General features: G+C 36.6%; 1 protein-coding gene across 4 annotated transcripts in view; it reads right to left on the bottom strand.

The window, feature by feature from the left end:
• Positions 1 to 27,891, bottom strand: part of CSNK1G3 (casein kinase 1 gamma 3) — a 105,621-nt gene that overhangs the window by 20,133 nt on the left and 57,597 nt on the right. For 3 of the 4 annotated variants that reach the window (XM_047083911.1, XM_047083917.1, XM_047083930.1), the window contains exons 5-10: positions 27,666 to 27,814; positions 25,871 to 26,105; positions 10,895 to 10,980; positions 10,688 to 10,772; positions 8,415 to 8,563; positions 6,311 to 6,406 (exon numbers count right to left, since the gene is read on the bottom strand). In XM_047083911.1, coding sequence (XP_046939867.1) covers positions 6,311 to 6,406; positions 8,415 to 8,563; positions 10,688 to 10,772; positions 10,895 to 10,980; positions 25,871 to 26,105; positions 27,666 to 27,814 — 800 coding nt within the window. The remainder of the gene's footprint in view (positions 1 to 6,310; positions 6,407 to 8,414; positions 8,564 to 10,687; positions 10,773 to 10,894; positions 10,981 to 25,870; positions 26,106 to 27,665; positions 27,815 to 27,891) is intronic. The other variant, XM_047083923.1, reaches the window with a different exon arrangement.

Genomic DNA, 27,891 nt, shown 5'->3' with positions numbered 1-27,891 from the left:
CCCAAAAATAAATAAACGTTGAAAAAAAAAAATTAAAAAAAAAAAAAAAGTGCATGCGAAATAATGAGTAAGTGAGGATCCTTCTGTAGGTCAAAATGGCAAGACGTTTCATCTTGCATGTCAACCGGAAGCAGCCTGGAATGCTTTGAGGTGCTGTGCTGAGAGCAGTTCGGAGTTCCAGGAAAAGGGTGCAGTGATAGGTGCAGAATGGATGCCATGGGCCCCAAATCACTCACTTGGGGTAACTCTTGATTCTGCTTCCAAATATCCTAAATGTGTACTGTATTTACTTATCACCAGAGAGCTCTTTACTTATTATGGTAACGTCTTTCCTAAGAAACTACTGGATAACATGTCCTTAATATTTGTTGAAGGCAATTTTTTACTTGCCATAAGAAGTCAACATTGGAAACTTTTGTCCAATGGGTCATGTAATGATCATCACACAAACAATCTCAAGGAAATTATCCTCACACTTGTGTATTAACAAAAAGGTTTTTCTCTTTATCTCTTCCCTTTATCAGACAAGATTCCTTTGTTCAGAAACAAACATAGTATTCATTTATTATAATTATCACATTACCTCGGATTTTAGGCACCTTTCTTTCCTCCTATTACTAGTTTTAAATTACAATTTTATTAGTCCAATTACACAAGTGTCCTGTTGTAACTTTTTCAACTTTTTAAGTGGGGAGGACACAGAGCATAAATGAAGTCAATATTTTAGGATAGAACAAGATTCAGGCATGAGCCTACTTACTCTGCCAGTAAATTTTTCACAGGAGTCAAATTGGCTTAGTGTCCCATCATGTCAGCTTACACAGTGTTGTAAAATAAATTCAGGAAGTCAATGAAAATAGTGAAAATTTTTTGTTTTACTTATGAATACAGAATTCTAGGAAGTAAAACTGATCACTTATTACATATTAGGATAAAGCCAGAAGTAGTCTCTGTAGGAAGAGAAGCTTTAAGAAGAGGGGATGAGAAAGAACCAGAGTTGAAACGACTCTTTGGGAACATATGAAAAAAGAGAACATAAAATACCAGAGTCATGAGCCCACAATCAAACTCATTCACCCTTTGATTGTCCAGAGATCCCATGAGCTACCTCTGGGAATCCCACAGAGCAAAAAGAAACTAAGAAAATACAAGAGTGGTAATGGCACAGAAGTGGTAGGAAAGCTTTCTAATAGTGTCTTAACTGTTGTGACATCCCTGAACACTGAGCAAGACACCTGCTATTGTAACAAAGAACATTTTAGAAACGTGTAAACATATACAGACACATACACAATCCAGTTTGTGTTATGAAACTAAATGTAATTTGCTCCATTAACTTTTCCAAGGATATGAATTGGAGTCATAATAAAGTGTTACAATTCAGGCACCCTTGTCTCTGAGTCCCTCAGTCTAAATTTTTATAAACTCTTCAAATATCTCTGTTACGCAGGACTGAAAGTTCCACATACTCCAAAGTTCTATAAAAATATTGGGTTACGTAATTTAAATTGCCTCTAAGATTTAATGTGAGAAAAACACGAGAACTTAGGAGATTTAATCAAGAATGGATTTTTTAGAATTCAAAGCAAGAAAGACTAAAATCCAGGGCAGAGCTCCAATAAACTAAATATATATAGATACACACTAAGAAAAATGCAAATTTGGTAAAGCATAATGGAAAATTATTCAAGTGGAAATACGTGGAGAAAAAAGTCAAAACTTTTAAAGAAAGTTCTAAATTGAAATGGACTGAGATAACATTTATTATCTCAATTACTTTAAACCAGCATTTAAATTACCTTAAGCTGGCATTTTAAAAGAAATAAAAGACTTGGCAACCTTTCTCTTTCTACAATACACATAAAAGATGGAAATTCAGGGGGCATGAGAGGGCAAGATATAACTATCTCTAAGTGCACAGAAAACGGGTCCGGGAATGAACACATCAAAAATAAATAAATAAATGAAGGACTGCTTTAAATTTTTATAAAGAAAGTTGAAGGGAGCATTCAATAAGTACTTGCCCTTGAAATTATTTTCTCCATCTGCTAGTTTCTACAAATACAAACAAAATAAACCTTTATAAAAATTAAGGTCATGTTTATTTGACCAGTTAATCAGAAAGTACATTCTGAGTATGAAGGATGGAAAAGTTTCCTATCTATTTAGCTGACTTAAGTTTGAAGAAGGCAAAATCAACAAAAGGGAAAAAAGATATGAAAGTGTTCTATTACATTAAAAAAGACTGAGCTTATTATTGGAAAATCAAGCTTAACACATATTTCACACAATACAGTTTGTCTTTCTAACCTGTTGTGAGTATGACTTACCTAACTATTGTTGATTACACTTGCAAAAATGAACAAAGGTAAAATCGTAGTATCTCTCGCTGGTGGTCTTTCTAGGCCATGTTAATTTCACTTTTTTGGTTAAATACAAAGGAATAGGATTATGGAGAGTTCAGCAACAAGTTTTTCATTAGGATATGAAGTCATGCCATGAGTTTCAAAAAAGGGTTAGTTGTATAAATTTGGGAAATAATCACTCATGCAAAAATCAGAAAATACCTGTACCGAGCCACCATGTCTGTCTGCTGCAAGGTGAGCTCTCAAATGGTGGGGATTTGCCTGCTGGGAGTCCCAAGCTGCCCTGTGGTCTGCCGACTGCCATTTATTTAATGCATGTGGCATGCGTGGAAGAAGAAAAACCCAATATGTTAAACATCTCATCCTTATAATAGAGAAAACAAATGTATAAAAGGAAATTTAAAATACCCTCACTGTTCTGAATCACAGCTGCAGTTACCTTTGCGTACTGGATGTGGAGAGGTTCTTAGTTAAATGGCTACTATTAGGTATTGATCAACCACAAGAAGTAAAACAGAACCATAGAATTTAGAAGGGAAAGGACTTGAGCTACCATGGGCTCCACCCTTAAATTTTATAAGTGAAGTTAACAAAGAACCAGGGAGGTAAAAAATGATGTGCCCCAGAAAGCATTCCAAATAAATCACAGAAGTACTACGATGCCATCCAGTATTATTTTCTTACAGTAGAGGTCCCCCTTGGTTTTCTGATGAGGGACTACTTCTGGCAATGTTAAAAAAGATCGTCCTTAAATAGCTGTACTTAGATCCTAAAAAATCTTTCTCTCTTGCTTAGTACCATGTTTCTGATTGTGAGGTTAATATGAGAAAACAGAAAAGCTCTGTGAAAAGGGAACAGTGTTATAGAGAACACTAAATGTATATGACGAGCAATTTTTTGTTGTTGCTCACTGACACTCCTACTTATTCAATGAATCCCTTTGCTTCCTTCACCTCTTTTTATCTGGTTCAAATTAAGGAACCCATTCCCAGGACAGGCTGATAATTCTTGATGCTTTTACATGACTCGGCAAATGTGCATGGCAATAACCACAAACTAATAATCTACCAGCAGAATCAGGAGTTGCTTAAGAGGGGTCAATGTGTACGTTTCAGGAAAATGTGGATGACACTAATAAAAAGAAGGGCAAGGGATAAAATATTTAAAATTCTTTTACAACTTGGTTCTGCATTAGCTTCTTTGTAGGTGTTATCTCATCTTGAGATACAGAGTATTATCCTCATTTTAATGATGAAGAGATTGAGACTTTAAATACTTGCCTAAGATCACAGAAATTGCAAAATACAGCAGGGATTCAAACTCAAGAGCCAACTGCTCTGCTCTGCCCATAGTACTACCTAGCTCCTTAATACAATTACACAGGTTCTCAAGTCTTCGGTCCTCCTTTCTTCCTCTCTTTTTCAACCTAAGTCAAGAAAAACTTGCCACAAAAAAAAACAACGTGCCACAATCCACCAAGTATACTAGGCTGTCGGGAGCCTGAGCCTATCAGTAGCCAGAGCAACCCTGGGCAGGAAGAGATGTTAAGTGCAAGGAGCACAATGAATAAATGTTCCACCACTAAGCTTCCCAAACAAACTGCACAAGGCCAAGTTATGTACGAAGTGTGAGATGGCATGAAGTATGTCTATCAAAACAATTACAAGAGTTCTCGGCCTTTTCATTAAACCCTCCATGTTCATGACCCAAATCTGGCAGGTGTGTAGCTTAAATTGAGATAAATTAGATGAGAATGAATCTGAAGAAGAAAGAAGGAAAATGCTGCTGAAATAGAGACAAATACCTCCATGCTGCCCAGAACAACAGGTGACATGAGAGGGTCATGGGCTGCATTCAGAAGACAGTAAAAGCTCTATCGACAGCCTCGCCTCAGAACTGTGTCTAAAATTTCAGGAAACCCGCAACTTCAACCATCGACTTCAGGTTACAAACTGTGTATCTGGGGACATTACAACATTTCAGCCGTTCAATTTCACGTTCTCTTGAGACTGTCAACTTTGGGTTTCTCATAGGACTGAAATATTTGTCTACTGCTTCACAGGTATTTAGGAAACGTTTTTGAGTTTTCCATTATGAGGACAGTCTGCATAGCCAGGTTTCAAGTTTAATATATAAGCTACCCTAACAGGTTTCCTGAAAAAACACAAAACAAAAAACAAAACTTGACTCCCTACATTTAGTGCAACAAGGACTCCGCACACACAAAATATGGTTCCTACCCCCAATAAGCTCACAATCTAGCTAGGAAGACAAGTCTAAACCATATAGAACTTAAACTTGAAAATACTTACAATCTAACTGTACTCGACAATAAGAACTTCACTTACTGTGATACCTAATAGCTCAAGTAGTGATTTCCAGAGAACATGAATTACTGCTCTTCATCCCAATGAGAAATTAACTGTGATTTATAAAACACCAACCCTAAGTTTGGACTTTGGAGCCATTTCTTTCTATAGGCAGCACCTTACCAGAGTATTCAAGCTATCAACGAGTAGTAATTTATATATGAAGTAACTTCTATAGAAGACCGGTTCCTGTCCCAATTTTTCTAAGGCAAAATTCTAAAACTACTCTTTTTAAAGTGGCTGTACGTTAAAGCATAATGGTTTTAAATATCCCCTAAATGGAGCACTTTATTTTGCTATGATTTTTAATAAGTTGTGTTTTTTCCTTTGATTTTCATCTCTTGTTTAACTCAATGGAACTCCAGTGGGATAAAAGACAGAAGAGGAAGAAAGGCTAAGGATCATGTGTTAACATGATCCTTCCCCAGAAAGGGTTAGAACTGAAAATTCTAAAGACCCAAATTAGCAAAATGTTTCAGGTCAAAGATGGGTTAAATAAAGCTTCGTTTCACAAAAATTTCAACAGCTTTCAATTACCCTGCCCAGGAAACACACACTCTTCGCTGCCCGTTTATCTTCTACGCTTTGCCTCAAACCTACTCTGGGCTCCAAGCAAACTGCAAAGCTCACTATTCCTCAAACTCCTACATTTTTCAACTTCTGCTTCATATCTTACCCTGTTTACTCTCCCCCAAAATGGCCTTGTGCCTCATCTGCCTTTAAAAATTCCCTTCATTCTTCAGGCTCATCTCAAAAGCCACCTTCTCCATGAAATTTCTATAAATGCCACATACTCAGTGATCCTTCATGGTACTATATTAGTATGTTTCATGTGATCGAGCTTACACTGCTTGGCAACATAGTTATTTATGAGTTTATTATAATAATCATAACAGCCTTGAGAGAGGAGGTTTACTGAATGCTTACTATTATGCTAGGAATTAACAATCACTATTTCTGTTTCACAGAAGAGAGAACTGAGGCTTTGAAAGATAGAGTAATTTCTCCAGGATCAAGTCATATCCAGGTCTACCCAATTCCAGAGACTGAGTGAGCTCTTAACCGCTCATTACACAACAACTTCTTACAGGTCACACTGTTTTCCTTACTTTCCTTACTTTCCACTAAATCAGACTATAGTTAGAAATACCAACCGCTATTACAATTTATTCCAACAGCATATCCAAATACTTTCATTCTAATAGAATATCAAATATTCTCAAAGTTTATACCAACTTATACCGCTAATTAGAAATTTATGATTACACATTTTCATGTGACTTTTAAACTAATGAACAGGGAAACTAGTAAAGAGTAGGTTTACTTCTTGCAAATCTAAGTATCTTCAATCTTTAATATGGGTGTGTATATAATCTGTTTTTTGTCTATTGAAGAAAAAATAGGTATTTCAATCCTTCGGTATCTATCTACATGTGTGTATACGCTCACACACACACATATACACACACATATAAAGCTATCATCTGGGCATGGTAAACCACCAAATATGTTCAAGCTCTCAGAAGGTAGTACAGAAGGAAATCCAGACATTTCAAATCTGAAAGGGCAGCAAACCTGATTTTTGGACTGTTGCATCTTGTCTCTGTGTTGATGTGCTTCTCTGTTTGAGGACAGAGCAGGATCCTGCTGAACGGCGCCCACTGGAGTAGGCTACAATACAATAGTTAACATCAATACCCTCTATTTCAGAAGTCTCACTTAAAATCATTTAGCTGCTTAAGGGAATCAAGGAAAAACTAAAGACACTTAAAGCCTGAAGAAAAGATACTATCCTTGAACTGTGTCATTAAAAATAACAAGCTAACACAAGGGAAACGCAGCTACTCTTTAGAGGGTTTTCAAAATATTTAGATATTTTATCAAGTATTCACTTTTTTACATCAATACAAGACTTTCTAATGCTGTCTTTACTTTTAGATTACTTTATCGTATCAAAAAAAAATGAAAGTATATGTGTGCATGTCTCTCAATTTCAAAGCTAATGTATAAACACAATAAATTATTTTTAGAAAATTGAGGAAAAGATTTTTTTAAATAAGGTCATGAACTGGCTTACTGTCAATATTCTGGCACAGGAGAGACTTACAAAAATTTTTATTTTTCATATATATTTCAAAACTTAACATAAATACTTTAAGCACAGTTTATTCAGGCTGACATCATAGATACCACATACAATCAAATCACTTTGGATTAAAGAAAAATATAGATTAAACACTTAAATAAGCCATTGTTCAAAAACATGTGAATCTGAGAGTTTGGTAGTTCCAAATACGGATAAAAATTCACTAACAGTGAGCCACAAGTAAAGAAAATCTTGTACGACACTCATACTTATTAAAAAAAAAAAAAAACTGTTGAGAATAAGTATTTTAAAAGATGCCTCTTCAAAGAAAACATTTAGGGGCACCTGGGTGCCTCATTCGGTTGAGCGGCCAATTCTGGATTTGGGCCCAGGTCATGATCCCAGGGTTGTAGGATCGAGCCCTGCCTCAGGCTCCACACGGAGCATGGAGCCTGCTTGAGACCCGCTCTCTCTCTCCCCCTCCATCTGCCCCTCTCCCCATTCGTGCACTCTCTCTTCAAAATAAAAAATAATAATAATAAAATAAAGACAAATAAGTAAAATAAAGAATTTAATGACAAGTCCCTTTATAAGTGATCACCAATCCTAGTTATAACCAAGATAAATTTTCTTAAGTTATAAAAACTTGGAACAGTTTTAAAAACACAAAACACACTCCAATTTTTAAGTATCTATTTCAAGACATAGCCTAAAACTGCTAGTATAGCTAGAACTTACAAATTTAAATTACAAATGTTTTGAGAAATGGCTGAAATAAGCAAAATGTATAACAGATCTTTTAAAATAATGGGACATTATGCAAAAAATATATATATTTCATATTAAGAACTAAATCAGGAATGACAGGGTGCCTGGGTGGCCCAGGGTTAAGCGTCCGACTTCTCTTCAGGTCATGAACTCGCAGTTTGTGAGTTCAAGCCCCGCGTCAGGCTCTGTGCTGACAGCTTGGAGCCAGGAGCCTGTTTCGGATTCTGTGTCTCCCCCCTTCCTCTCCCTCTCTCTCTCTCTCTCTCTCTCTCTCTCTCTCTGCCCCTCCCCCACTCATGCTCTGTCTCTCAAAAATAAACAAACATTAAAAAAAAATTTAAAGAACTAAATCAGGAATGAAAAGTGCAAAGTAACTCATTACTTTAAAAAGCAAGGAGTCCAGGGGCTCATGGGTGGCTCAGTTGGTTATGCGTACAGCTCTTGGTTTGGCCTCAAATGGTCATTCTACATTTTGTGGGTTCAAGCCCCTCACTGGGCTCTGCACTGACAGCCAGATGCTGCTTGGGATTCTCTCTCTCTCCTCTCTCTGCCCCTCCCCGGCTTGTGCTCTCTCTCTCTCTCTCTCTCTCTCAGAAAATAAACTTTGAAAAAATAAGTAAATAAAAATAAAAAGTAAGGAGTCCTAATGTGGGATTTTTGTAAAATTCAAGGAATAATTTTAGTATGGGGCTACTTAAAATGTCCATTAAAATGAACCTTTTAAAAAAAAAGGTATTTGTCTCAACTCTTTTCACTGAAGAAGCTGTACTGTGGAAAATGAAGTACTACAAATAATCTTTCACTATACAGGAATAAAGTACTCACCAACTGTTTACCAATCCAGTCATATTCATAATCAAACATATATCCTTTTCGATCAAATAAGTCAGTAAAAAGTTTTCTTAGGTAGTCATAATCTGGTTTTTCAAAAAAATCTAGCCTTCTTACATAACGAAGATACGTTGCCATTTCTTCTGGAAAGGAATAAAAATTATTCTGATCACACCTGTCTATGTACTTATTGGTAATAAAATATCATATCTAAAAGCACAGTGTTATAAAAACACGAAAACAGTAACAACATTCTAACGCAATTTCAAATTTTAGGCATTTAATCAAAATGAAGTTAAAAAGGAGAAGAGAAGGCAAGAAAAACATACGGTCAAAAGAAAAATGAGAGGTTTCATTTAACAAATACATTTGCTTCATTTCATTAGGAAGGGCTAAAACTTTTATTTTACATTGTTAGTTTGAAGAGAAACCTTGTACTAAAGGTTGAATTAAAAATAACGTATCATTATTTAAACACAAGCACATTACTCAGCTAATTTATTTAAAATACTGGTAGGAAAAAGATATTACGGAAAAATGTAAGTTCTGAGAAACTGAACATTTAACTTGTCAACTGGATGAAGGGATTCAAAGCAAAGAAAGCCTTGGGCATTTCAGTCATTCAGTTCAAACAATTATACTAAGTAAGCTGAAGAGAAGAGAAGAGAAGAGAAGAGAAGAGAAGAGAAGAGAAGAGAAGAGAAGAGAAGAGAGAGAAAAAGAAAAGAAAAGAAAAGAAAAGGGAAAGAAAAGAAAAGGGAAAGAAAAGAAAAGGGAAAGGAAAGGAAAGGAAAGGAAAGGAAAGGGAAAGAAAGCAAAAGAAAAGAAACAAAACAAAATGAAAAGAAAAAAGAAAATAGTGGTAGGAATTGGTTTATATATGAAAGTATCTGCACTACCTTGCTGGATTTCTTTTAGTCACATACACTAAATGACCCAGAGAGGATTCACATTCTGAACTTGGGCTATGTACAGAATTCTAACCAACTGACCTAGCAAAATAAAGCTAAGAGATCTCAGAAATAGAACACAGAAACACAGTTTAATTCTTCTTTGGATTTCTGGTCATCTAACAATTATTTTGGTAATACATAAATCTCTCCATGCCGTTGTAATTCCCAAATGTTTTAGAGACATGTATTTTTAAGCCATGGAAGTGAAGAGGTAAAATGGTGAGCAATTAGTAAAACAGGGTTTCACCATCAGGATACAGAAATTCACTGTAGTAACAGATGGAAAGTTACTCCTGGGTGCTTTTCTGATCCAGTGCAGATCCAGTAAGAACAGGATGACGCCCAGCCCAATGGGTGGTGAGAGCGGAACCCAGCAAGGACCGTCCTCACAGGGTGACTCTCACCATTCCACCTTCCAGCTAATTACACCAGGTTAACTTACTTTGACACCCCATTTTTTCCTGCGGAAGCCTGTACAGAAATTCCCAATAACACACGGCCAATCTGCTTACACCTATACTGCTAGGGTCAACCCATATTTTGTTTTTAACCTACTAGTTCTAGATGTTACAGCAAAGGAGAAAAACACAAAATTAAAGTTTGCTGTCTGAGAACGATATAAGCAAGCTTGAGGAAGGGCTACCTGAGATTACGTGGCTGCTACGACTACCACCAAAAGGCCAGCCCTGTGCAGGAGAGCCTGTGAATATGGAAGCGAGCTGTGAACTCAGTCTTTTATCTTCACGTTTGGGTCACATTTTGCTTAATTCATTAGTAACACATTATTCTTATTCCTTAATTGATTTAGGAATCTCAAGTGAATTTCGGTTGGCTTAATCGGAACTGTCAAGAATCTACATGAAAATAAAACTATTTTCATAACCCCATCCCCCCCAGGTAACATTAGCCTAAGAGTAGAAAGGTTGGTAAGATTTTAATGTACTTCGAAAACTAAATCACACCCCCCCTTTGAGCATGGCACGGAGACTCAAGTGACTAGCAAAGTACGCCAAAACTTTACAGTTGGCATTTCTCAGCAAATATTTTAACTTAGTAAAAGTATGTCAGTGATATTTTGGCTGATACCGGTCAACACTATTAAAAGATGGGACTTTCTTCTATTATTAATACCATCTTAATAAAGCAATTTAAAAATTGACCCTGTGGTCTATGCATCAAATGGTGACATCTTTTAAGTCCTACTGTGAACTCATCTAAGTATGAAGAAAAAGTATTTATAAACTTGAGCAATAAAATTAACCGCTCTGGTTTTCTGCATAGAAGCATATGTATCAGTGTGGCGTCATTCATTACCTGGAAAATTTTCACACAGCACTTCTATTGGTGTGGCTCGTTTTGTATCTCCAATTTTCTGATACCTCTCTTTTAATGTGTCAGCCTAAAACACAAAGAAAAAAAAAATCTTGGCAAGGTGGTAATTTTAAAATTAACCACTTGCAGGACAGAAGCTTAACATAGCACCAATTTATTAAATTCAAAAGGAAACACAAAAACAATTACCTTTAAACCTTGCCAAGGAAGACTGCCCCTCAGAAAATACATGAACATATGACCTAAAGCTTCTAAGTCATCTCTTCTACTTTGTTCTGAAATGTAAGAGAAACATCAATTTCACTTTCTATTCCCAGTTAAGGATGCAAGAATGGAGAACTGATTCTTTTGTTACATACAAATTAATTCCCAGAGTTCAGTATATAAATATAAAATATCTAGTGCTTTTAAAAAACAAATCACGTCCGGTTAAACAATGTTTTTAACATTACAATTCCTGTGCATCTTTAAAAGATGGCCCTACAATTCTTTTTTTCTAAAGACTCTACTGGACATTCATTTCTCTCCTTAGATATCTATCCCAAGAAGTATATAGCAAGGCAGAAAGGGTTCCATGGTCAAATACAGGGTCACTGTGTATTGTAGCTCTATCCTAAAGACCCAGGATGTAACATATTAAAAGGTCTGGAAAAACCTAAAGATAAAATGTAACCCTGCACTTCCTGAACTTATGGGAGCATAAAACACCCATCCTATACACTCTCCCATTAATATTAAGTGCAATTAGGATTTTGTGTAATATACTTTTTAAAGCACCCATGTTTGACACATATCAACATTAATAACCCCTCTGCCACCACCAAAAATGTGCTGCTTTGAACAAACTGCCATTTTCAAATTGCTACTGTTGTTTTAGCAACAAAATGTTGTACAGCACATAACTGAGTGACAATTACAGATGAAGATTCAGAACGGTACTTAGGAATATTTGCTGAGTGAAATTTTTTGTCACTGAAGTTACATTATGAAGATTTCTTGCTATTTTAAAAAAACACAGGAGTGCCTGGGTGGCTCAGTCGGTTAAGCATCCGACTGTGGATTTGGGCTCAGGTCATGGATGATCTCCGTTTATGAGTTTGAGCCCTGAGTCTAGCTCTGTGCTCAATGTTCGGTGCCTGCTTGAGATAATCTCTCCCCCTCTCTCTGCCCCTCCCCTGCTCATGGTTGCTCTCTCTCTCTCCTTCAAAATAAATAAGCTTTAAAAAAATAATATAAAAACTCTAACAGTAAGAGGCAAAAACGGTAGTTTAATTCTAAAAGGATGTTCATGGGTAAGATGTTTATCCAAATGAGTAATCATCATACTATCTAAGCAGTGGTTTTGAAAAAGAAAACTTTTCAAAGCATGACTCTGAACAGGTTATCATTTCTACTATGCAATCCCATTCTATAACTGTCTTCTGTGACACTTCCTACAGTTTGCGTATGTATGTTGTGTCATTTTTTAGTCAATATCCATCCTCCCACCAAACGGGAGGTTATAGGATGGCAGATGTCTTTTGGCTCACTGTCCTCAGGACTCTGTATAATGGCTGCCACAGAGCATACTATTTAAATATAAACAAATGAAAAGGGGCGCCTGGATGGCTCAGTCGGTTAAGCATATGACTTCAGCTCAGGTCATGAGCTCGCGGTTCGTGGATTTGAGCCCCGCGTGGGGCTCTGTGCTGACAGCTCAGAGCCTGGAGCCTGCTTCGGATTCTGTGTCTCCCTCTCTCTCTCTACCCCTCCCCCCCGCCACCTCTCTCTCTCAAAACTAAACCTTAAAAATTTTTAAATATAAAAATGAATATTTGAAAAGACATAATACTAGATATGTGCCCCTCTCCTAGAAGTAAAGGAAGATATCTAGAAGAATATGCATCAAATCGTTAGTAATCAGGGTTATAAGATTGGAGGATGACACAGGACATTTCACCTTCCATTTTTATATACTCAAATTTTGGTATAATGGCTAGTTTTTCTTTTTTGCTGGTATTTTCTATTGTAACAATGTAAGCATAAGCTATTAAAAATAGAAAACTTTCAAAATAAGTAAAAGAGACTTAAGGTCTCTTTGTAGCCTTTAATAAAAGTGGGGATGTGAATAACATGGAAAAAAAACAGAAATATATTTTTTATATACAATTTCACCTTATTAGATCCTGGGAACCTTAAGAATAAAGAGTCATGCAAAGGAAAAAGTTTACTTCTAAAGTCCCAATGAGAATCAGAATCACCTCTGAAACTTTTAAAAACCTCAAGTGAGCAAGGCCTCTCGATGGAGTCTGATTCCTGGGCTAAGACAGGAGCTAGAAGAATATGTGCATTTTGAAAGGACTTAGCAGGTGATTCTGAAATACAGCCAGATTTGATAAGCACTAAAAACGAAACTTCCTTGATTGAAGCATAATCTCCATATAATAAAACGCACCCATTATAAGGATCCATTTAAAAAATGCTAACCACACACACACACACACACACACACACACACACACACACGAGCCACCACAATCAAGAAGTATTTCCAGCACTCTAAGAAGTTCCCTTATGCCCCCCTGCCTGTTACTCTCCCCTTCCCCGGTCTCCAAACCACCACTAACCTGCTTCTGGGAGCCTACACTAAATGTGATTTCTTTATAGAACTTCATATGAACAGCATCATATAGTATGGACCCTTGGGCCCGAATTCTTTCACTCAACATCATGTTTTTATGTTTTGCACGCACTGGTGGTTCATTACTTTTTACTGCTGAGTAATATATCACAATATATGTATATAGTCACCTACCGATGGACCATGAATAACTTCCAGGTGGGGGTTTTATGAATAAAGCTTTTATGAACATTCTTGTTTCCACTTCCCTTGTGTAAATTTTTAGGAGGAGGATTATTGCTTCATATGGAAAAGTGTAATTTTCACGTTATGAGACACGAATGCACTGTTTCCAAAGGGGCTGTGCCATTTTCTGTTTCCACCAACAATCTAAGAGAATTCCAGTCGTGTAAGTGCCCATCTCACACTTAGCATGGCCACTCTTTTATATTTTAGCCATGCTAGTGGCTATGAGGGGTTAGCGCTCTGTGATTTAATTTGAATTTCACTGGTGACTAATGTTTTTGAACACTATTTCATGTGTTACTGCTTATTCATACATCTTTTTTTGTGAAGTGAATATTTAAATATTTTACTCACTTTTTTTAACTGTACTGTTTGTCTTGTCAGAAAGTTAAGAGTTGTTTGTGTATTCTGGATACAAGTTATTCTCATACAACAAGTTTTGCAAACATTTTCTCCCAAATTATAGCTTGCTTTCAAGTTCACACTTTGACAAAGCCCAATTTATCAAGCTTTTGTTGTTGTGTTTGTTTATGCTTTTAAAAAAATGTTTAAATATTCCTTTATTTTTGCGAGACACAGACAGTGGGGCTTGAATTCATGAACTGTGAGATCATGACCTGAGCCAAAGTCGGCCGCTTAACCGACTGAGCCACCCACACAGGTGCCTCTTGTTGGAGCTTTTTCTATCCTATCTGAGAGTCTCTGACTAGTCTAAGGTCACAAAGACTTTCTCCTATTTTTTCTTAAAGAAATTTTATAGTTTTGGATCTAAATCTGTGATTCATTTGAAGTCATTTTTCTTCTTTTTGTTCACTGTGGGGTAAAAGGGGTTAAATTCATTTTTTTTTTTGTCAATAGTGATATCTAGTTATTATCATACAATTTCTTTACAATACTATCCTTTCCCCTTGAATTACTTCTGCACCTTCTCAAATATCAATTGACCTCTATGTAGGAGTCCATTTCAGGACTCTGTATTCTGACTCATTTACCTATGTCTGGGCCAATAACACCAAAAAAAAAAGGAAAAAATAATGATAAATGAGGAAACCAGTGATGACAAAACAGACCATCAATTGAGAAAACCATCAAAATCAAAAGCTGATTATCTGAAACGTTCAATAAAACTGATCCTATCACTAACCTAAAAGAAAATACAAATTACTAGTATCAGGAGGAACAAGGGGTCATCAGGCCAGACCCTACACACACTAAACAAATGATCAAAGAATATTATGAGCTAACATTATGCCAATAAGTTCAACAACTTAGAAGAAATGGACAAGTACCTTAAAAGCTACAAGTTACACAGATGTGAACAGCTCCATACAACTTAGAAGAAATGGACAAGTATTGTAAAAGCTACAAGTTACAAAGAAGACGTGAACGGCTCTATGCCAATTAAAGAAATTTAATTTATAATTTCAAATCTTCCCAAAATATAACCAAAGGTCCAGATGGCATCACTGGTGAATTATATTAAGCAGTTAAGGAATAATACCAACTCTACACAAACTCTTATTTCCTTCATGATATTACCAGTCAAAGGTAATACAAGCAAAGGAAAATACAAGAAATGTTCCTCAACACAGACACAAAATCCTTAAGAAGATAATACATCATGACTAAGTAGGGTTCATCTTATGAAGTTAAGGTTGGTTTAACATTCAAAAACCAACTGATATAATTCACCTTATTAATAAAAGATACAAATCATAAGATCACCTCAAAAGATAGAGAAAGACTACTTCTTAAAACACAACATGCATTTATGATAAGAACACTTGTTAAACAAGAAATAGAAAAAAAAACTTCATTCTGACAACGGACTTCCACGAAAAACCTACAACTAACATAATTCTTACATGGAAAAGGCAACCTTATAATTAGGAACAAAACAAGGGATGTCACTCTCACATTATCTATTCGGTGTTGTACTGGAAGTTCTTGTTGGTACAGAAAAGCTAGAAAAAAAATTAAAAGGTATTCAGATTGGATTGAATCTGGATTCAAATCAGATTGGAAATGAAGAAGTAAAACCAGTTTTCTCTGCAGACCATATAATTGTATATGTGGAAAATGCTAAATAATCTACCCCTAAAAAACTCTATTAGAACTAGTGCATGAGTTCTACCAAGGTTACAGGATACAAGGTCAATATATAAAAATCAAATGTATTTCTATGCATGCAATGAGCAACTGGAAAACAAATTTAAAAAGCAATACCCTTTTCAGCAGCATCAACAAATGTGAAACATGTAGGGGAAAATTTATCAATACATAGGCAAGACCTGCATATTATATAGCATGCAGTTTAAAAGACCAAATGATACATAAATACTGACCCCTACAGTAGTGTGTTCTTTGTTAAGGAGAAGAACTCACTATAAAAAGCACTTCCCTCTAAATTCCATCCAAAGTTGGAAGTTTTAGTTACCGGTGTCAACAAGCCGTGATGATTAGATCTTGCCTATATGACTGTCTCAAAGAAAAGTATTAGTCTCAAAACCTACACAGTATTTAAAAACTCAAGCCATGAAAACAAGCTAGTAAAATTAACCACTACTGAAACTCAGTCTGAAATGTTCCTTCTCCTCCTAATTCTTTACTTGTGTTCTTTCATCCACTGACTAGTCAGGAAGTAAATTTCACCACATAGTGAGTGGTGAGTAATAAGTCATAGGGAAGGCTTTATCTTGGAAACACAGTAACTGAAGAATACCTTTTCAGACCTTCAACAGTTCTGTTTCATGGGGGACAAAAAAAACTCCCAAGGTAATTTGGCCCTTATTATATACACCCTGTTCACATTTTTTAAAGCAAGTAAAAAAAGAAACAAGTAAAAGTTTCACTTTATATTTCCTCCTAAACAGTTAAAAATTACTTTTCCCCCAGCACCCCACCAAAAAATAAATAAATAAATACTCTTCTTCCTCAAGATTCATGGAGCTCATTAACGTTTTTTCAAGATTACATAATTAAAATGGTTGTATTGTTAAATGAAAACACGAACCTATTCAGGAAAAGAAAAGACACAAATATATAAGACAATTTGCAGTAACAACTCACCAGTCCAGATACCTAATCTAGCAAAAAACAAAGTTTCCCGAGCAAGGACCTAGCACACGCATGCAATTCCTGAAGTCTTCTTCAAATCCAGTTCTCTTAATTGGATAAAATCCAGTAAGTTTGGCTATCAAAAGAAGCAAATCAAAAGAAGGGAACAGCCAAGTACCACCAGCAATAGGTGCACGACACATGATAAAAAATACTAGGCTAAAAGACATCTGAATACCAAAAAAAAACCCTATTAAAAAATACACTACCCTCAGACTAACTATAAAGCTACAGTCATCAACACAATGCAGTATTTGTGAACAAACAGATCAATGAAGAAAAAAGACAGTCCAAAGACAGACCCATGTAAATACTGTCAACTCATCTTTGACAGTTGAGCAAAGGCAACAGAAGGGAGGAAAGGTTTGTGTTTTTTTTTCCCCAACAAACAGTACTAGAACAACTGGATATCAATATATAAAAGAAATGAATCTAGCCACAGATCTTACACCCTCCACAAAAGTAACACAACTGGATCAAAGACCTGTCAAATGAAAAGTTATAAAGTTCCTAAAATATAATGTAGGAGAAAATCTAGATGACTGTGAGTTTGGAAATGACTCTTTAGATATGAAAGCACAGGCATGTTCATGAAAGAAATAACTGGTGAAGTGGACTTCATTAAAACTAAAACTTCTGCTCTGCTAAAGCCACTTTCAAGAGAATAAAAAGATAAGCTACAGACTGGGAGAAAATATTTGCAAAAGATACATCTCATAAAGCACTGTTACCCAAAATATACAAAGAATTCTTAAAATCAAAAATAATAAAAACAAACAACCTGATTAAAAATGGACCAAGACCTTCAAAAACACCTCACCAAGGAAGATATATCGATGACAAATAAGCACATGAAAAGACGGTACATACACATCATATGTCATCAGGAAACACGAATTAAAACAACAATGAGATAACACTACTTGACGTAATGATTTACAGGAAATATATATTTCATCACTCAGATAACCAAAATATATTTCTCAGGTATATGTGGTCTTCATCCATAGCTCCTGAAAACACTTCAGAACCAGAAAGGTGAAATGGGTGTCTTATTATTAATGAAGGTAAATTTTGGACCCACCCAAGGTCAGGGGCCGATTGCCAGGAAGGCCATACATATGATTATTGAGGTTTGGAACTTTTAGTTGTACCCCCCAACCACCAGGGAGTGAGGAGAGGCTGGAGATTGAATCAACCAATGGCCATGGACTTAGTGAATCCTGACTATGTAATGAAGCCCCCATAAAAACCCAGGAACGCAGCTTTTTGGTCCTTTTGGGAGGGCTTCCACACTTGGGGAACCAGAATACTCCCATGTGCCACCAAGCCAGGCCCCAAGCCCCTTAAAGACAGAAGCTCCTTTGTTTGGGATTTCACTGTCCATAGCTCTTCAACTGACTGTTCATTTGTATCCTTTATCATATCCTATAATAAACTGTTAAATGTGAATCTATGAAACCATTCTAGCAAATAAACTGAACTTAAGGAGGAGGTAGCTAGAACCTCTAATCTGTAGCTGATCAGTCAGAAGCACCAGTAATAGCCCAGAGCTTGAAACTGGAGTCCAGAAGAGGGGGAGGGGAGCAGTCTTACAGGACAGAATCCTTAACCTTGGGATCTGATGCTTTCTCCACATAGATAGTGCCAGTATTAAGTTGAATTCTCAGACATGCTACTGGTGGCTGAGAATGCTTGGTATTGTGGAGGGGAAAAGCCCTTTTCCACATAGGAGCTCGTCCCAGGAACCCGTTAGGATGGTGGAAATGTATAACACTAACAATACCAAGCGCTGGCAAGAACGTGGACCCACAGGAACTCCCATTCATCGGTGGTAGGAGCGCAGAACGGTATGACCAGTTTGGAAGACAGTTTGGGGGTGCCTTACAACATATTCTCGACATATGATGCAGGATTGAGCTCCTTGGGGTTTATCCAGAGAACTGAAAGCTTAGGTCCCACAAAAACCTGCACATGGATGTTTACAGCACCTTTACTCATAAATGCCAAACTTACAGGCAACCAAGATATCCTTCAGTATATGAGTGGATAAACTATGGAGAATCCAGACAATGGAATATTATTCAGCACTAAAAGGAAATGAGCTATCAAGCCAGGGAAAAACATGCAGAACCCTTAAAAGCACAGCATATTACTAAGTAAAAGAAGCCAGTCTGAAATGGCTACATATTGCTTAACTCCAACTGTATGGTATCTGGAAAACGTAAAACCATGGAGACAATAAATAAAAAGACCAGTGGGTTGGTGGGGAAGGAAGGATGATTAGGTATAGAGGATGCCTAGGGAAGTGGAACTCTTCTGTATAATACTATAATGGTAGACACATGTCATTATAAATTTATCCAGGGGCGCTTGGGTGACTTAGTCAGTTGAGCGTCCGACTTCAGCTCAGGTCATGATCTCGCAGTTCACGGGTTCAAGCCCTGTGTTGGGCTCTGTGCTGACAGCTCAGAGCCTGGAGCCTGCTTCGGATTCTGTGTCTCCCTCTCTCTCTGCCTCTCCCCTGCTCAGGCTCTGTCTCAAAAATAAATACAAACATTAAAAAAAATTGTAATTTATCCAAACTCGTAGAACATACAATACCAAAAGGAAATCCCAAAGTAAACTATGGACTCTCAATGATAAGGATGTGTCAATGCAGGTTCAACAATTACAACAAACGTACCACTCTAGTGGGGAATGTTGATAGTGGGGACAGCGCTGCATGTGTGTGGGCAGGAAATATAAGGAATACCAGTGTACCTTCTGCCTAATTTTGGTATGAATCAAAAACTGCTCTTAAAAAAAAATAACTGTTCAAAAAAAGTAACATCTGTTTAAAAAAAAAAAAACACTACTATTTAAACGCATTTTCTCTACACTTATTTAGTTCAAGGTATACGTCCTAACATTCCTCAACTAAACTTGAGGTCATCACTATATAATAGTAATCATCCAAAAATTATGATGCTGAATCACCCAGAGAATGTAAATTATGCTCATCATGCTTCAGAAAGCAAGGGATTGTGCAATACATTTTTAAACTGTTAAAACATAATCATAAAACGTAAATACATGTTTCTAAACTGCGAAAAAGCTGTTTGGGAGGCTAAAAGAGCTGTCCTCAGGAATTTGGGCAATTAACCTAGAAATTAAATGAATCACATCCTAAGATGACAACACAGAAAGAAGGCATTTTTGTAAAACCATAAATTCTGTGATCCCTTCACTCTTATTCAGAGAGCTTACCACGTAGTGGCTTGAAATGTTAATTCTTCTACAGAACACAGATTAACACTTGCAAAGCAACTGAAGTTTATTCCTCAAAGCCTAGTCTCTTTATTAATGAATACTCCATAATAATTTTGAAAACAAGACAATTCTAGTGCTACCTGCTAAAGAGAAATGCAGGGTATTTACTTAATTTCAAATGACTTCCACAAAAGCTGCCTTTTCATGAAGGGAAAAGAGAGTGATCCAAAGGAAGATTATGAAATGAGGTTCAAAGCATTTGACAAAAAAAAAAAAAAAAAAGTATTTGGAAAGATATTAAAAAGGAGACCGTGAGCAGACACAATTTAAAATAACAATTCGACATGAAAATAGTAAAGAAGGCTTCCACAAGAGGCGACCAAAGAAAAAGTCAGGTCACACACAGCTTTAGTGAGATTGCATCCAAAACAAGGACTTAAGAAGGTATGAGAAGGTACACAAGAGAATCACTACATCTGTGCCTTCCGAATATTAATCACCCAGTTAAGATCAAAAGATCTATACCACAGGAATAAAGAGGCTAAAATTCCACAATGTGATGTTACACTCTTCTTCCACCTTTTTCCTTTTTAAACCTGGAACAGTGCACTGATCTCCACAAAGGAAAAATACTTATAAATCTGCGCAAATGTTCATCTGACCAAATTCTCTATTTCGAAACGCTCCTGTGTGTACAAAGTCTTTAAATACACAAGAATAAAGCAATGAATAAGAAGGCTTTAAATGTAATCACCAAAGTCCAGGCAGAGTAGGAAAGACAGCAATTATATATACACAAATTAAAAATCGCCACTAAAAGGTCACATTTTCACCACTTTTTCTTTTTTATCTACTCATGACTCCTCACAAAGCCAAGTGCTCTAAACGCCACACACGACTAAGTCCGTGTTCACTGCCATCTCACTTATAAAATGCTTTAACTCTTCAGCACTTAAACTCACATGACTTTAGCTTACTCTTAATTTCTTAAAAAACAGGAATTCACATAACCTGGCAAACAAATCTCACTATTAACATTGCCCATCTACTTCCAAGTTCTACATCGAGACTGGAAGCAGTGCTTTTACAAATGGGATAAAGTAAGGATTAAAGCTTTTGTTCTTTGCAGTACCTGCCCGAGAAATATTGTGTTTATGTTTTCTTCCTGAAAAAGGAGGAAAAAGAGATGACTACAATAGTTAAATGCCATTTCCCAAGCTCTGAAGGCTTTTCCTAACAAGGACAAACATATCAGATTCACTTGGCCATTTCTACAAATAGAAGGCTGTTACATTTACCATTGTTCAGATAAAAAAACATCGGGCCATAAGGAAGTTGTGACTTCATGTCTCACAATAAAATGGTGGTGAACCTTTGTTAGTTGTTATAAAATAGGCTGTTAGCAACTACCACAAAATGAAAATCTCTCACAGACACAGCTCATATACATACAGGTGTGCCTGACTGTAACATCAAACACAATCCTGAAAGTTGTGTATCTCCTCAATCTTATTTTAAATCTATCGCAAAAGTTTGCTATTGAAAGGCAACCCCTCCCCCAAATACCACCTGAATGCAACGTGTGCTTTATAATTTTAGATCCATGAAACTTTTCTTAAAGAAAGACAAATTTACATTTTTCAGGCATTTCAGACACCTGAAGACAAAAAAATACCATGGCTCTCCTATCAGGAGGCTGTCAGGGAAAATTCCAAGTGCCACTTGTTCTGACTGAGAGGAAGAAGCAGGAACATGCAGTAAACAGCAGATAAGTCTGGGAAGAATGGATAGAGAAGAAGCTACGACCACGAGTTGAAGGCTGGGTCAGATGACTCCTAAGGTCTTGTACAAAAAGTATGTCTTTAGGGTACATGTGGGCAGTCATGCCGGGTAAGTACTGACTGGTTTACGTTTGTCTATTCTTCCTTCTGAGTGAGATGTCAGCAATGCAATCTAAAAGCAGAGAATTGGGGCACCTGGGTGGCTCAGTCGGTTGAGCGACTGACTGGCTCAGGTCATGATCTCATGGTTTGTGAGTTCGAGCCCCTTGTCGGGCTCTGTGCTGACAGTTCAAGCCTGGAGCCTGCTTTGAATTCTGGGTCTCCCTCTCTCTCTGTCCCTCCCCCACTCATGCTCTGTCTCTCTCTGTCTCAGAAATAAATAAACATTTGAAAATAAATAAATAAGTAAAATAAAAACAGAGAATTAAGTCTTTCTCTGATATGAAAACTGACCATGGTTTGTAAGACTTAAAAATAAACCACCAAAAACATAACCCAGAACTGATTTTTTTAGAAAGGCAAAGAAGGAACTCAATGGGAAAGAATATGACATCAGAAAAAGAACCTCAGCCTCTCACTCACATCATACAAAAATATATTCTCAATGGTAGAAGAAAACATAAATGTCTGCATCTCACGGGGACAAAGATTTCTTAGGATTCAAACAGTAGCAATCCTAAAACAAAAAACTGGTAAATAACTGACCACACAAATATTCACAACTTGTGCACATCTACTGACACCATTAAGAAAACGAGCAGGCAAGCCACAGACCAGAAGAATCTATTCACAGTACATATATTTGGGAAAGAACGAATATCCAGAATATATACAGAATTCCTACAAATCAACAATAAAATGGCACACATCACAAAAGAAGATAAGCAAATGGCCAATAAGCAAGCACAAGAAACAGTGCTCAGAATCTTAAGTCAAGCAAAACAAAATGCCACCACATATCTACTCCAATGGCTAGAAGGAAAAAGAAGGCTAACACCAAAAGCTGTCAATACTATGAAACAAACAGAACTCTCATTTACTGCTGATGGAAACAGAAAATGGCATGAATGCTTTGGGGTACCGACTGGCAGTTTCCTATGAAGTTAAACAATACCCACCACATGACACAGTAATTCCAACCTTAGCATCTGCCCAAAAGAACTGAAAACATATGTCCACTGAAAGATTTAAAAATTCATAATAGTAAACACCTATTAATAATCAAAATGTGTATCAACATTAGAATAATTTATGGTATATTAATGCAACGGAATACTACTTAGCCTTAAAAAGAAATTACTGATACTTGAAAAACAAACCCTAACCTTATACTGAGCAAAAGAAGCCAGATAATTCCATTTACATGAAGCAATAGAATCAGCAAAATTAATCGATGAACGGGGCGCATAGTCAGTTGCTCAGTCAGTGACTCTTGATTTCGGCTCATGTCATGATCTCACAGTTTTGTGAGTTCAAAACCTACATAAGGCGCTGCACTGTCAGTGGGGAGCCTAGTTGGGATTCTCTCCCTCTCACTCTGCCCTTCCCCCACCTGTGCTCTGTCTCTCTCAAAATAAATAAATAAACTAAAAAACTAAAAACTAAAAAAACCAAAAAACTAAAACTTAAAAAAAAACAAAAACTATGCTAGATTAATGATAGAAATCACAGCAATGGCTGCTTTGGGAGACGGTGGGGGAAGAGCAAGAATGAAGTCTATGAGATGATGATATGTTCTAAATCTTGACAGAGTTGGGGCTTATGTAGGTGTGCACATATGTCAAAAACTACAAATCATACACTCAAATGTTATAAACTTAATTCAATGTAAATTCTATTTCAATTTAAAAAATGAACTTTTGGGGGCACTTGGGTGGCTCTTAAGTGTCCCACTTCGGCTCAGGTCATGGTCTCACAGTTTGTGGGTTTGAGCCCCATGTCAGGCTCTGCGCTGACAGCTCAGCGCCTGGAGCCTGCTCCAGATTCTATGTCTCCCTCTCTCCCTCTTCCCCTCCCCAACTCGTGCTCTCTTGCTCGCTCTCTCTGTGCCTCTCAAAAATAAATAAATGTTAAAAAAATTTTTTTTAATGAACTTTTCAGTAAATTAAGTACAAATACTGTTAATTTTGGTAAGCTTGCTTGACATACTGTTATCAGTTACCATTTCTGAAACTAGATTCTGAGGATGTAGTAGGCTCCTAAAAATGAGTAAAGAGAGAAGTGGTAGCCAGATTTCTCCCTGTCGGCCCAGAAGACAGAAAAATACAGACAAGAGAAGGGAATAACAAATGTGGAAAAGGGGGACACTACTTTGTGGTGTTGGAATGAAATTAAAACTATCAATATAAACTCAAGATTCTTATTAGATAGGCATTAATACATGCATAGATGCACATACGTGTGGAGGCACATGTGCATGTGTGTATCTATCTGTGTGTACATGTGATTCATGTACACACGCGCATTTCTCAGTTCCGCCACCAACGGGGCCAGCAATAACACAGCAGTAGCAATGAGTATACTCAGTGCCCAAATCTTGGTTTCTACCTAACATTACCCAATAAAAGGAGCTCCAGAGCTACTCGGAGAAATGTCTGTTTCTGGGCTAGAGCACAGAAACTACAAGGTAAATCTACAATAACTCATTGCACCAGAAAGTAAAGAAGTTCTCAAAGAGTCGTGAGAACAAGCCACAAAGACAGAGCAGTCAGCCAGATGGAACAACCAATGGCCAAATGTGGGACAGTATGAGTATCAAAATAAATACTGACAGTAAGGTACTATACTGCTGTCAGTACACTAGGAGTCCATGAGTCCACACTGACATACGTGAATAAATGGGAAAAGAAGTAAAAGCTTTTGCTTACATTAGATTATCAACCAATGAACACACAAGGAATGACAAATTAGAAAATCATCGACAGATGCTAAATCCAGTGGGTAGAATTTAATGGGAACAACATACTTGTATTTACATAATCTCAAAAATCTGCTTCCAAATTATTTTTAATTACAAAGGGAAAATAGGAAACTGGTAGGTAGAAGAACTTAGCAGACAGTACCCTAAGCAAGTGACCAAAACTACTTGCAACCAAGTGATATCACATGCCTCCTGACATGATGCACTGACAACCCAGTGCTTGTGTATTCGTGCGACAAATGCATATCCAAATATGGTCATGAAGAAATGATCAAACTCAAATTGAGGACATCCTATAAAATACCCTGTATGTACTCCACAGAAATATGAAGGCCATGAACCGTAAAGAAAAGCAAGGGAGTGTTCTAGATAAAAACAGACTAGAGAGATGTGACAAGTAGATGAAATGTGTGGTCCTGAACTGGATTCTGGACGGGCAAAAAAAAAAAAAGCCTTTAAGAACTCTGTGAGATTGATCTTAGTTTATCCTTTCTATTAATAAGGAACCCCCTTCAAAAAAAGTTAAATAATTTGCCCAAAGTCATATAGTTTCTACAGTGAAGAAAACCACTGAGGTATGTACTTCTAGCATTAAATGTACTGGGCAGGATGCCAGGTCTCCCTGGCTAGCTGTTATCAGAGAGCCACAGTCTCAATCAAGAATCTTCACACACTAAATTCAGCCACAATTAAGGATTCTCTCATATTCTTTAATAAAAATTATCAAACGCATCAACCTAAAATGTATCAAAGTTGAACGTTTCGAATTGTCATATAAAAAACAGACACAGTATGGGGCGCCTGGGTGGCGCAGTTGGTTAAGCGTCCGACTTCAGCCAGGTCACGATCTCGCGGTCCGTGAGTTCGAGCCCCGCGTCAGGCTCTGGGCTGATGGCTCAGAGCCTGGAGCCTGTTTCCGATTCTGTGTCTCCCTCTCTCTCTGCCCCTCCCCCATTCATGCTCTGTCTCTCTCTGTCCCAAAAATAAATAAACGTTGGAAAAAAAAAAATTTAAAAAAAAAAAAAAAAAAACAGACACAGTAAAATAAGAAATTTGCCGTTCATTTACTCTAGGGCACCTTACTTTAAAAGAGTTTTATTAAATATAAACTCTAGCTAGATGGGATAAATAAAAATTACAACAGAAGCAAGCGTAAGCCCCCCAAAACTGAACCATAATAACAAATAAAAACTCGCGCTGTTTGCACAGGCACTGAATTCAAATTCCATACTTACAAAAGGTACACATACCTTTTCCTAAATGTGTGTTTATGCTCATATATCTAGCTGTTCCTGTAAGGCTCTTGTGTTCTCTGTATGGTATGTGTTTCTTTGTCTCTGGATCGATATATTCCTTTGCCAAACCAAAATCTATAATATGAATAACTTGCTGGGTTTTGTTTCCTGGTCGTCCTATTAAGAAGTTCTCAGGTTTTACATCTCTGTATATCAAGTTCTTTGAATGGACATATTCCATGCGAGAAATCTTGATTCACAAAAACAACAACAAAAAGAAAGAATGTTTTATTTTAGGCTTTGACTAGCATAAAAAAGCATGATAGACACAAGATGAAATTCTTACAATGAAAACAACATAAAAATCAGAAATTGTTTCAACCCTTTAAAAATAACATGGTATCAGTCTACAGTTTCTCAAATATATATCCTGTTATGCCTAAAAATCTTTGCTTTCAGTATTACTATGTTCACTTATAAATCAAGTATTTGAATTTCATGAATGCCTTTCATATTAGTAAGCCTGATTCAGTCAGCACTTACAGATGATGCCACCTCAGACAATCAAAAAGCTTTACTAACTCTTGAACTGAGATGTATAAACAGACATATTCATAAAGTTGCAATGTGTTCTTATCAGTTATTTCAATCACCAAGCAACTTTTATAGTTATATTAAAGAAACCTAGAGTCTAAACTGTTAAATGAAAACAACACAGTACCCTTTGGGATATCTTTCTTTTTCTTTTTTTATAACTTACTCATGTCTTTCCTTAGGTATTAAACATTTTAAAAGATCTTGAAACCAGAAAACTTTGGGATACCACTCTAATGATTATACAGTACACGTTCACATAATATAGTATATATTATATACGATATACAGTATATAGTGAATGTATACATACTATATGTTATATTCACACAATATAGTAATATACTACAAACTGTCACAAAATAGGACATTATAAATAAGAAAATAAAATTGCTTCATTTAGTGATAATAATGGTCGACAACACAATGGAAACATATAGCCACTTAGGCCATTTTAGATTGTTAACAAATTCTGGATCATGGTATACAATATTCTATGACCTACACTTTTCATTAATGATATATTACGAGCATTTTCCGGGTTATAAGACATTCTTTTAATACTCACTTTTTAATGGCTGGGTACTATTTTATGGCTATGAATAATTTACTCAACTAACCCTATTATCTCTCTCCATTTGGGTTGTTTCCCATTTTATGACAAACATCGTTGCATAAATAGCTTTAAGTACATATGTGAACAGTTCCATAGGATAAATTAATGAGTCAATGGAGAAAAACCATTTTGAGATTTCTGGAACATACTACTGGAGTTGATATCAAAACTACCTTAAATCATCCTCTTAAGCCGTTTTCCCATAGGCTCCCTGAGATTTCAATAATTTATAAGACTTTCCATTGTTTCTTCTTTTTCTAGGCCATTAGAATTTATGACTAACATTATAAACCCTGTTTCCGAGGGCTCTCTTTTCTAAGCACTCATCAGTGACATGAAAAGAGGGCTGGAAACCATTCTCAAGCTCAGCATTCTGATCTGAAAGCAGTTAACATATTAATTCTTCCACCCAAATAAAATACACTTGGCTCAGTTATTTTAAGTTATTTGCATCCTAAAAAGACAATGGGAGGAAAAGCAGAAACTTCACGAGGTCACGCGTTCTGTAAAGAGAACAGACTTTAACCTTTCAACATAAACATGGGACCAAACGAACCGCACGGCGGTTCGATCAGCCTCAGAGCCTCCTGCTTGCCTTACCAGCTGGATAGCGATCATGAGAACAGTCTTCAGAGAAAACGTCCTGTCACACAGGTCAAACAAATCTTCCAAACTAGGTCCGAGCAGTTCGAGCACCATGGCGTTGTATTTACCACACGGGCCAAAATAGTAAACTTGAGGTATACCATCTGGGGGGAAAGAAGAAGGATTTTAATTGTTTCCTCATCCTGAATCCCAAACTGCCCTTCCTGGAAAATCAACGAGC

Source organism: Lynx rufus, unplaced genomic scaffold (assembly GCF_022079265.1).
Source record: "Lynx rufus isolate CCGP_SWC_20201006 ecotype Redwood Valley unplaced genomic scaffold, mLynRuf1.p SCAF_1, whole genome shotgun sequence".
Classification (NCBI taxonomy): Eukaryota; Metazoa; Chordata; class Mammalia; order Carnivora; family Felidae; genus Lynx; species Lynx rufus.
The sequence above is the reverse complement of the archived record's forward strand: the minus strand, read 5'-3'. Positions and strand labels throughout refer to the sequence as shown.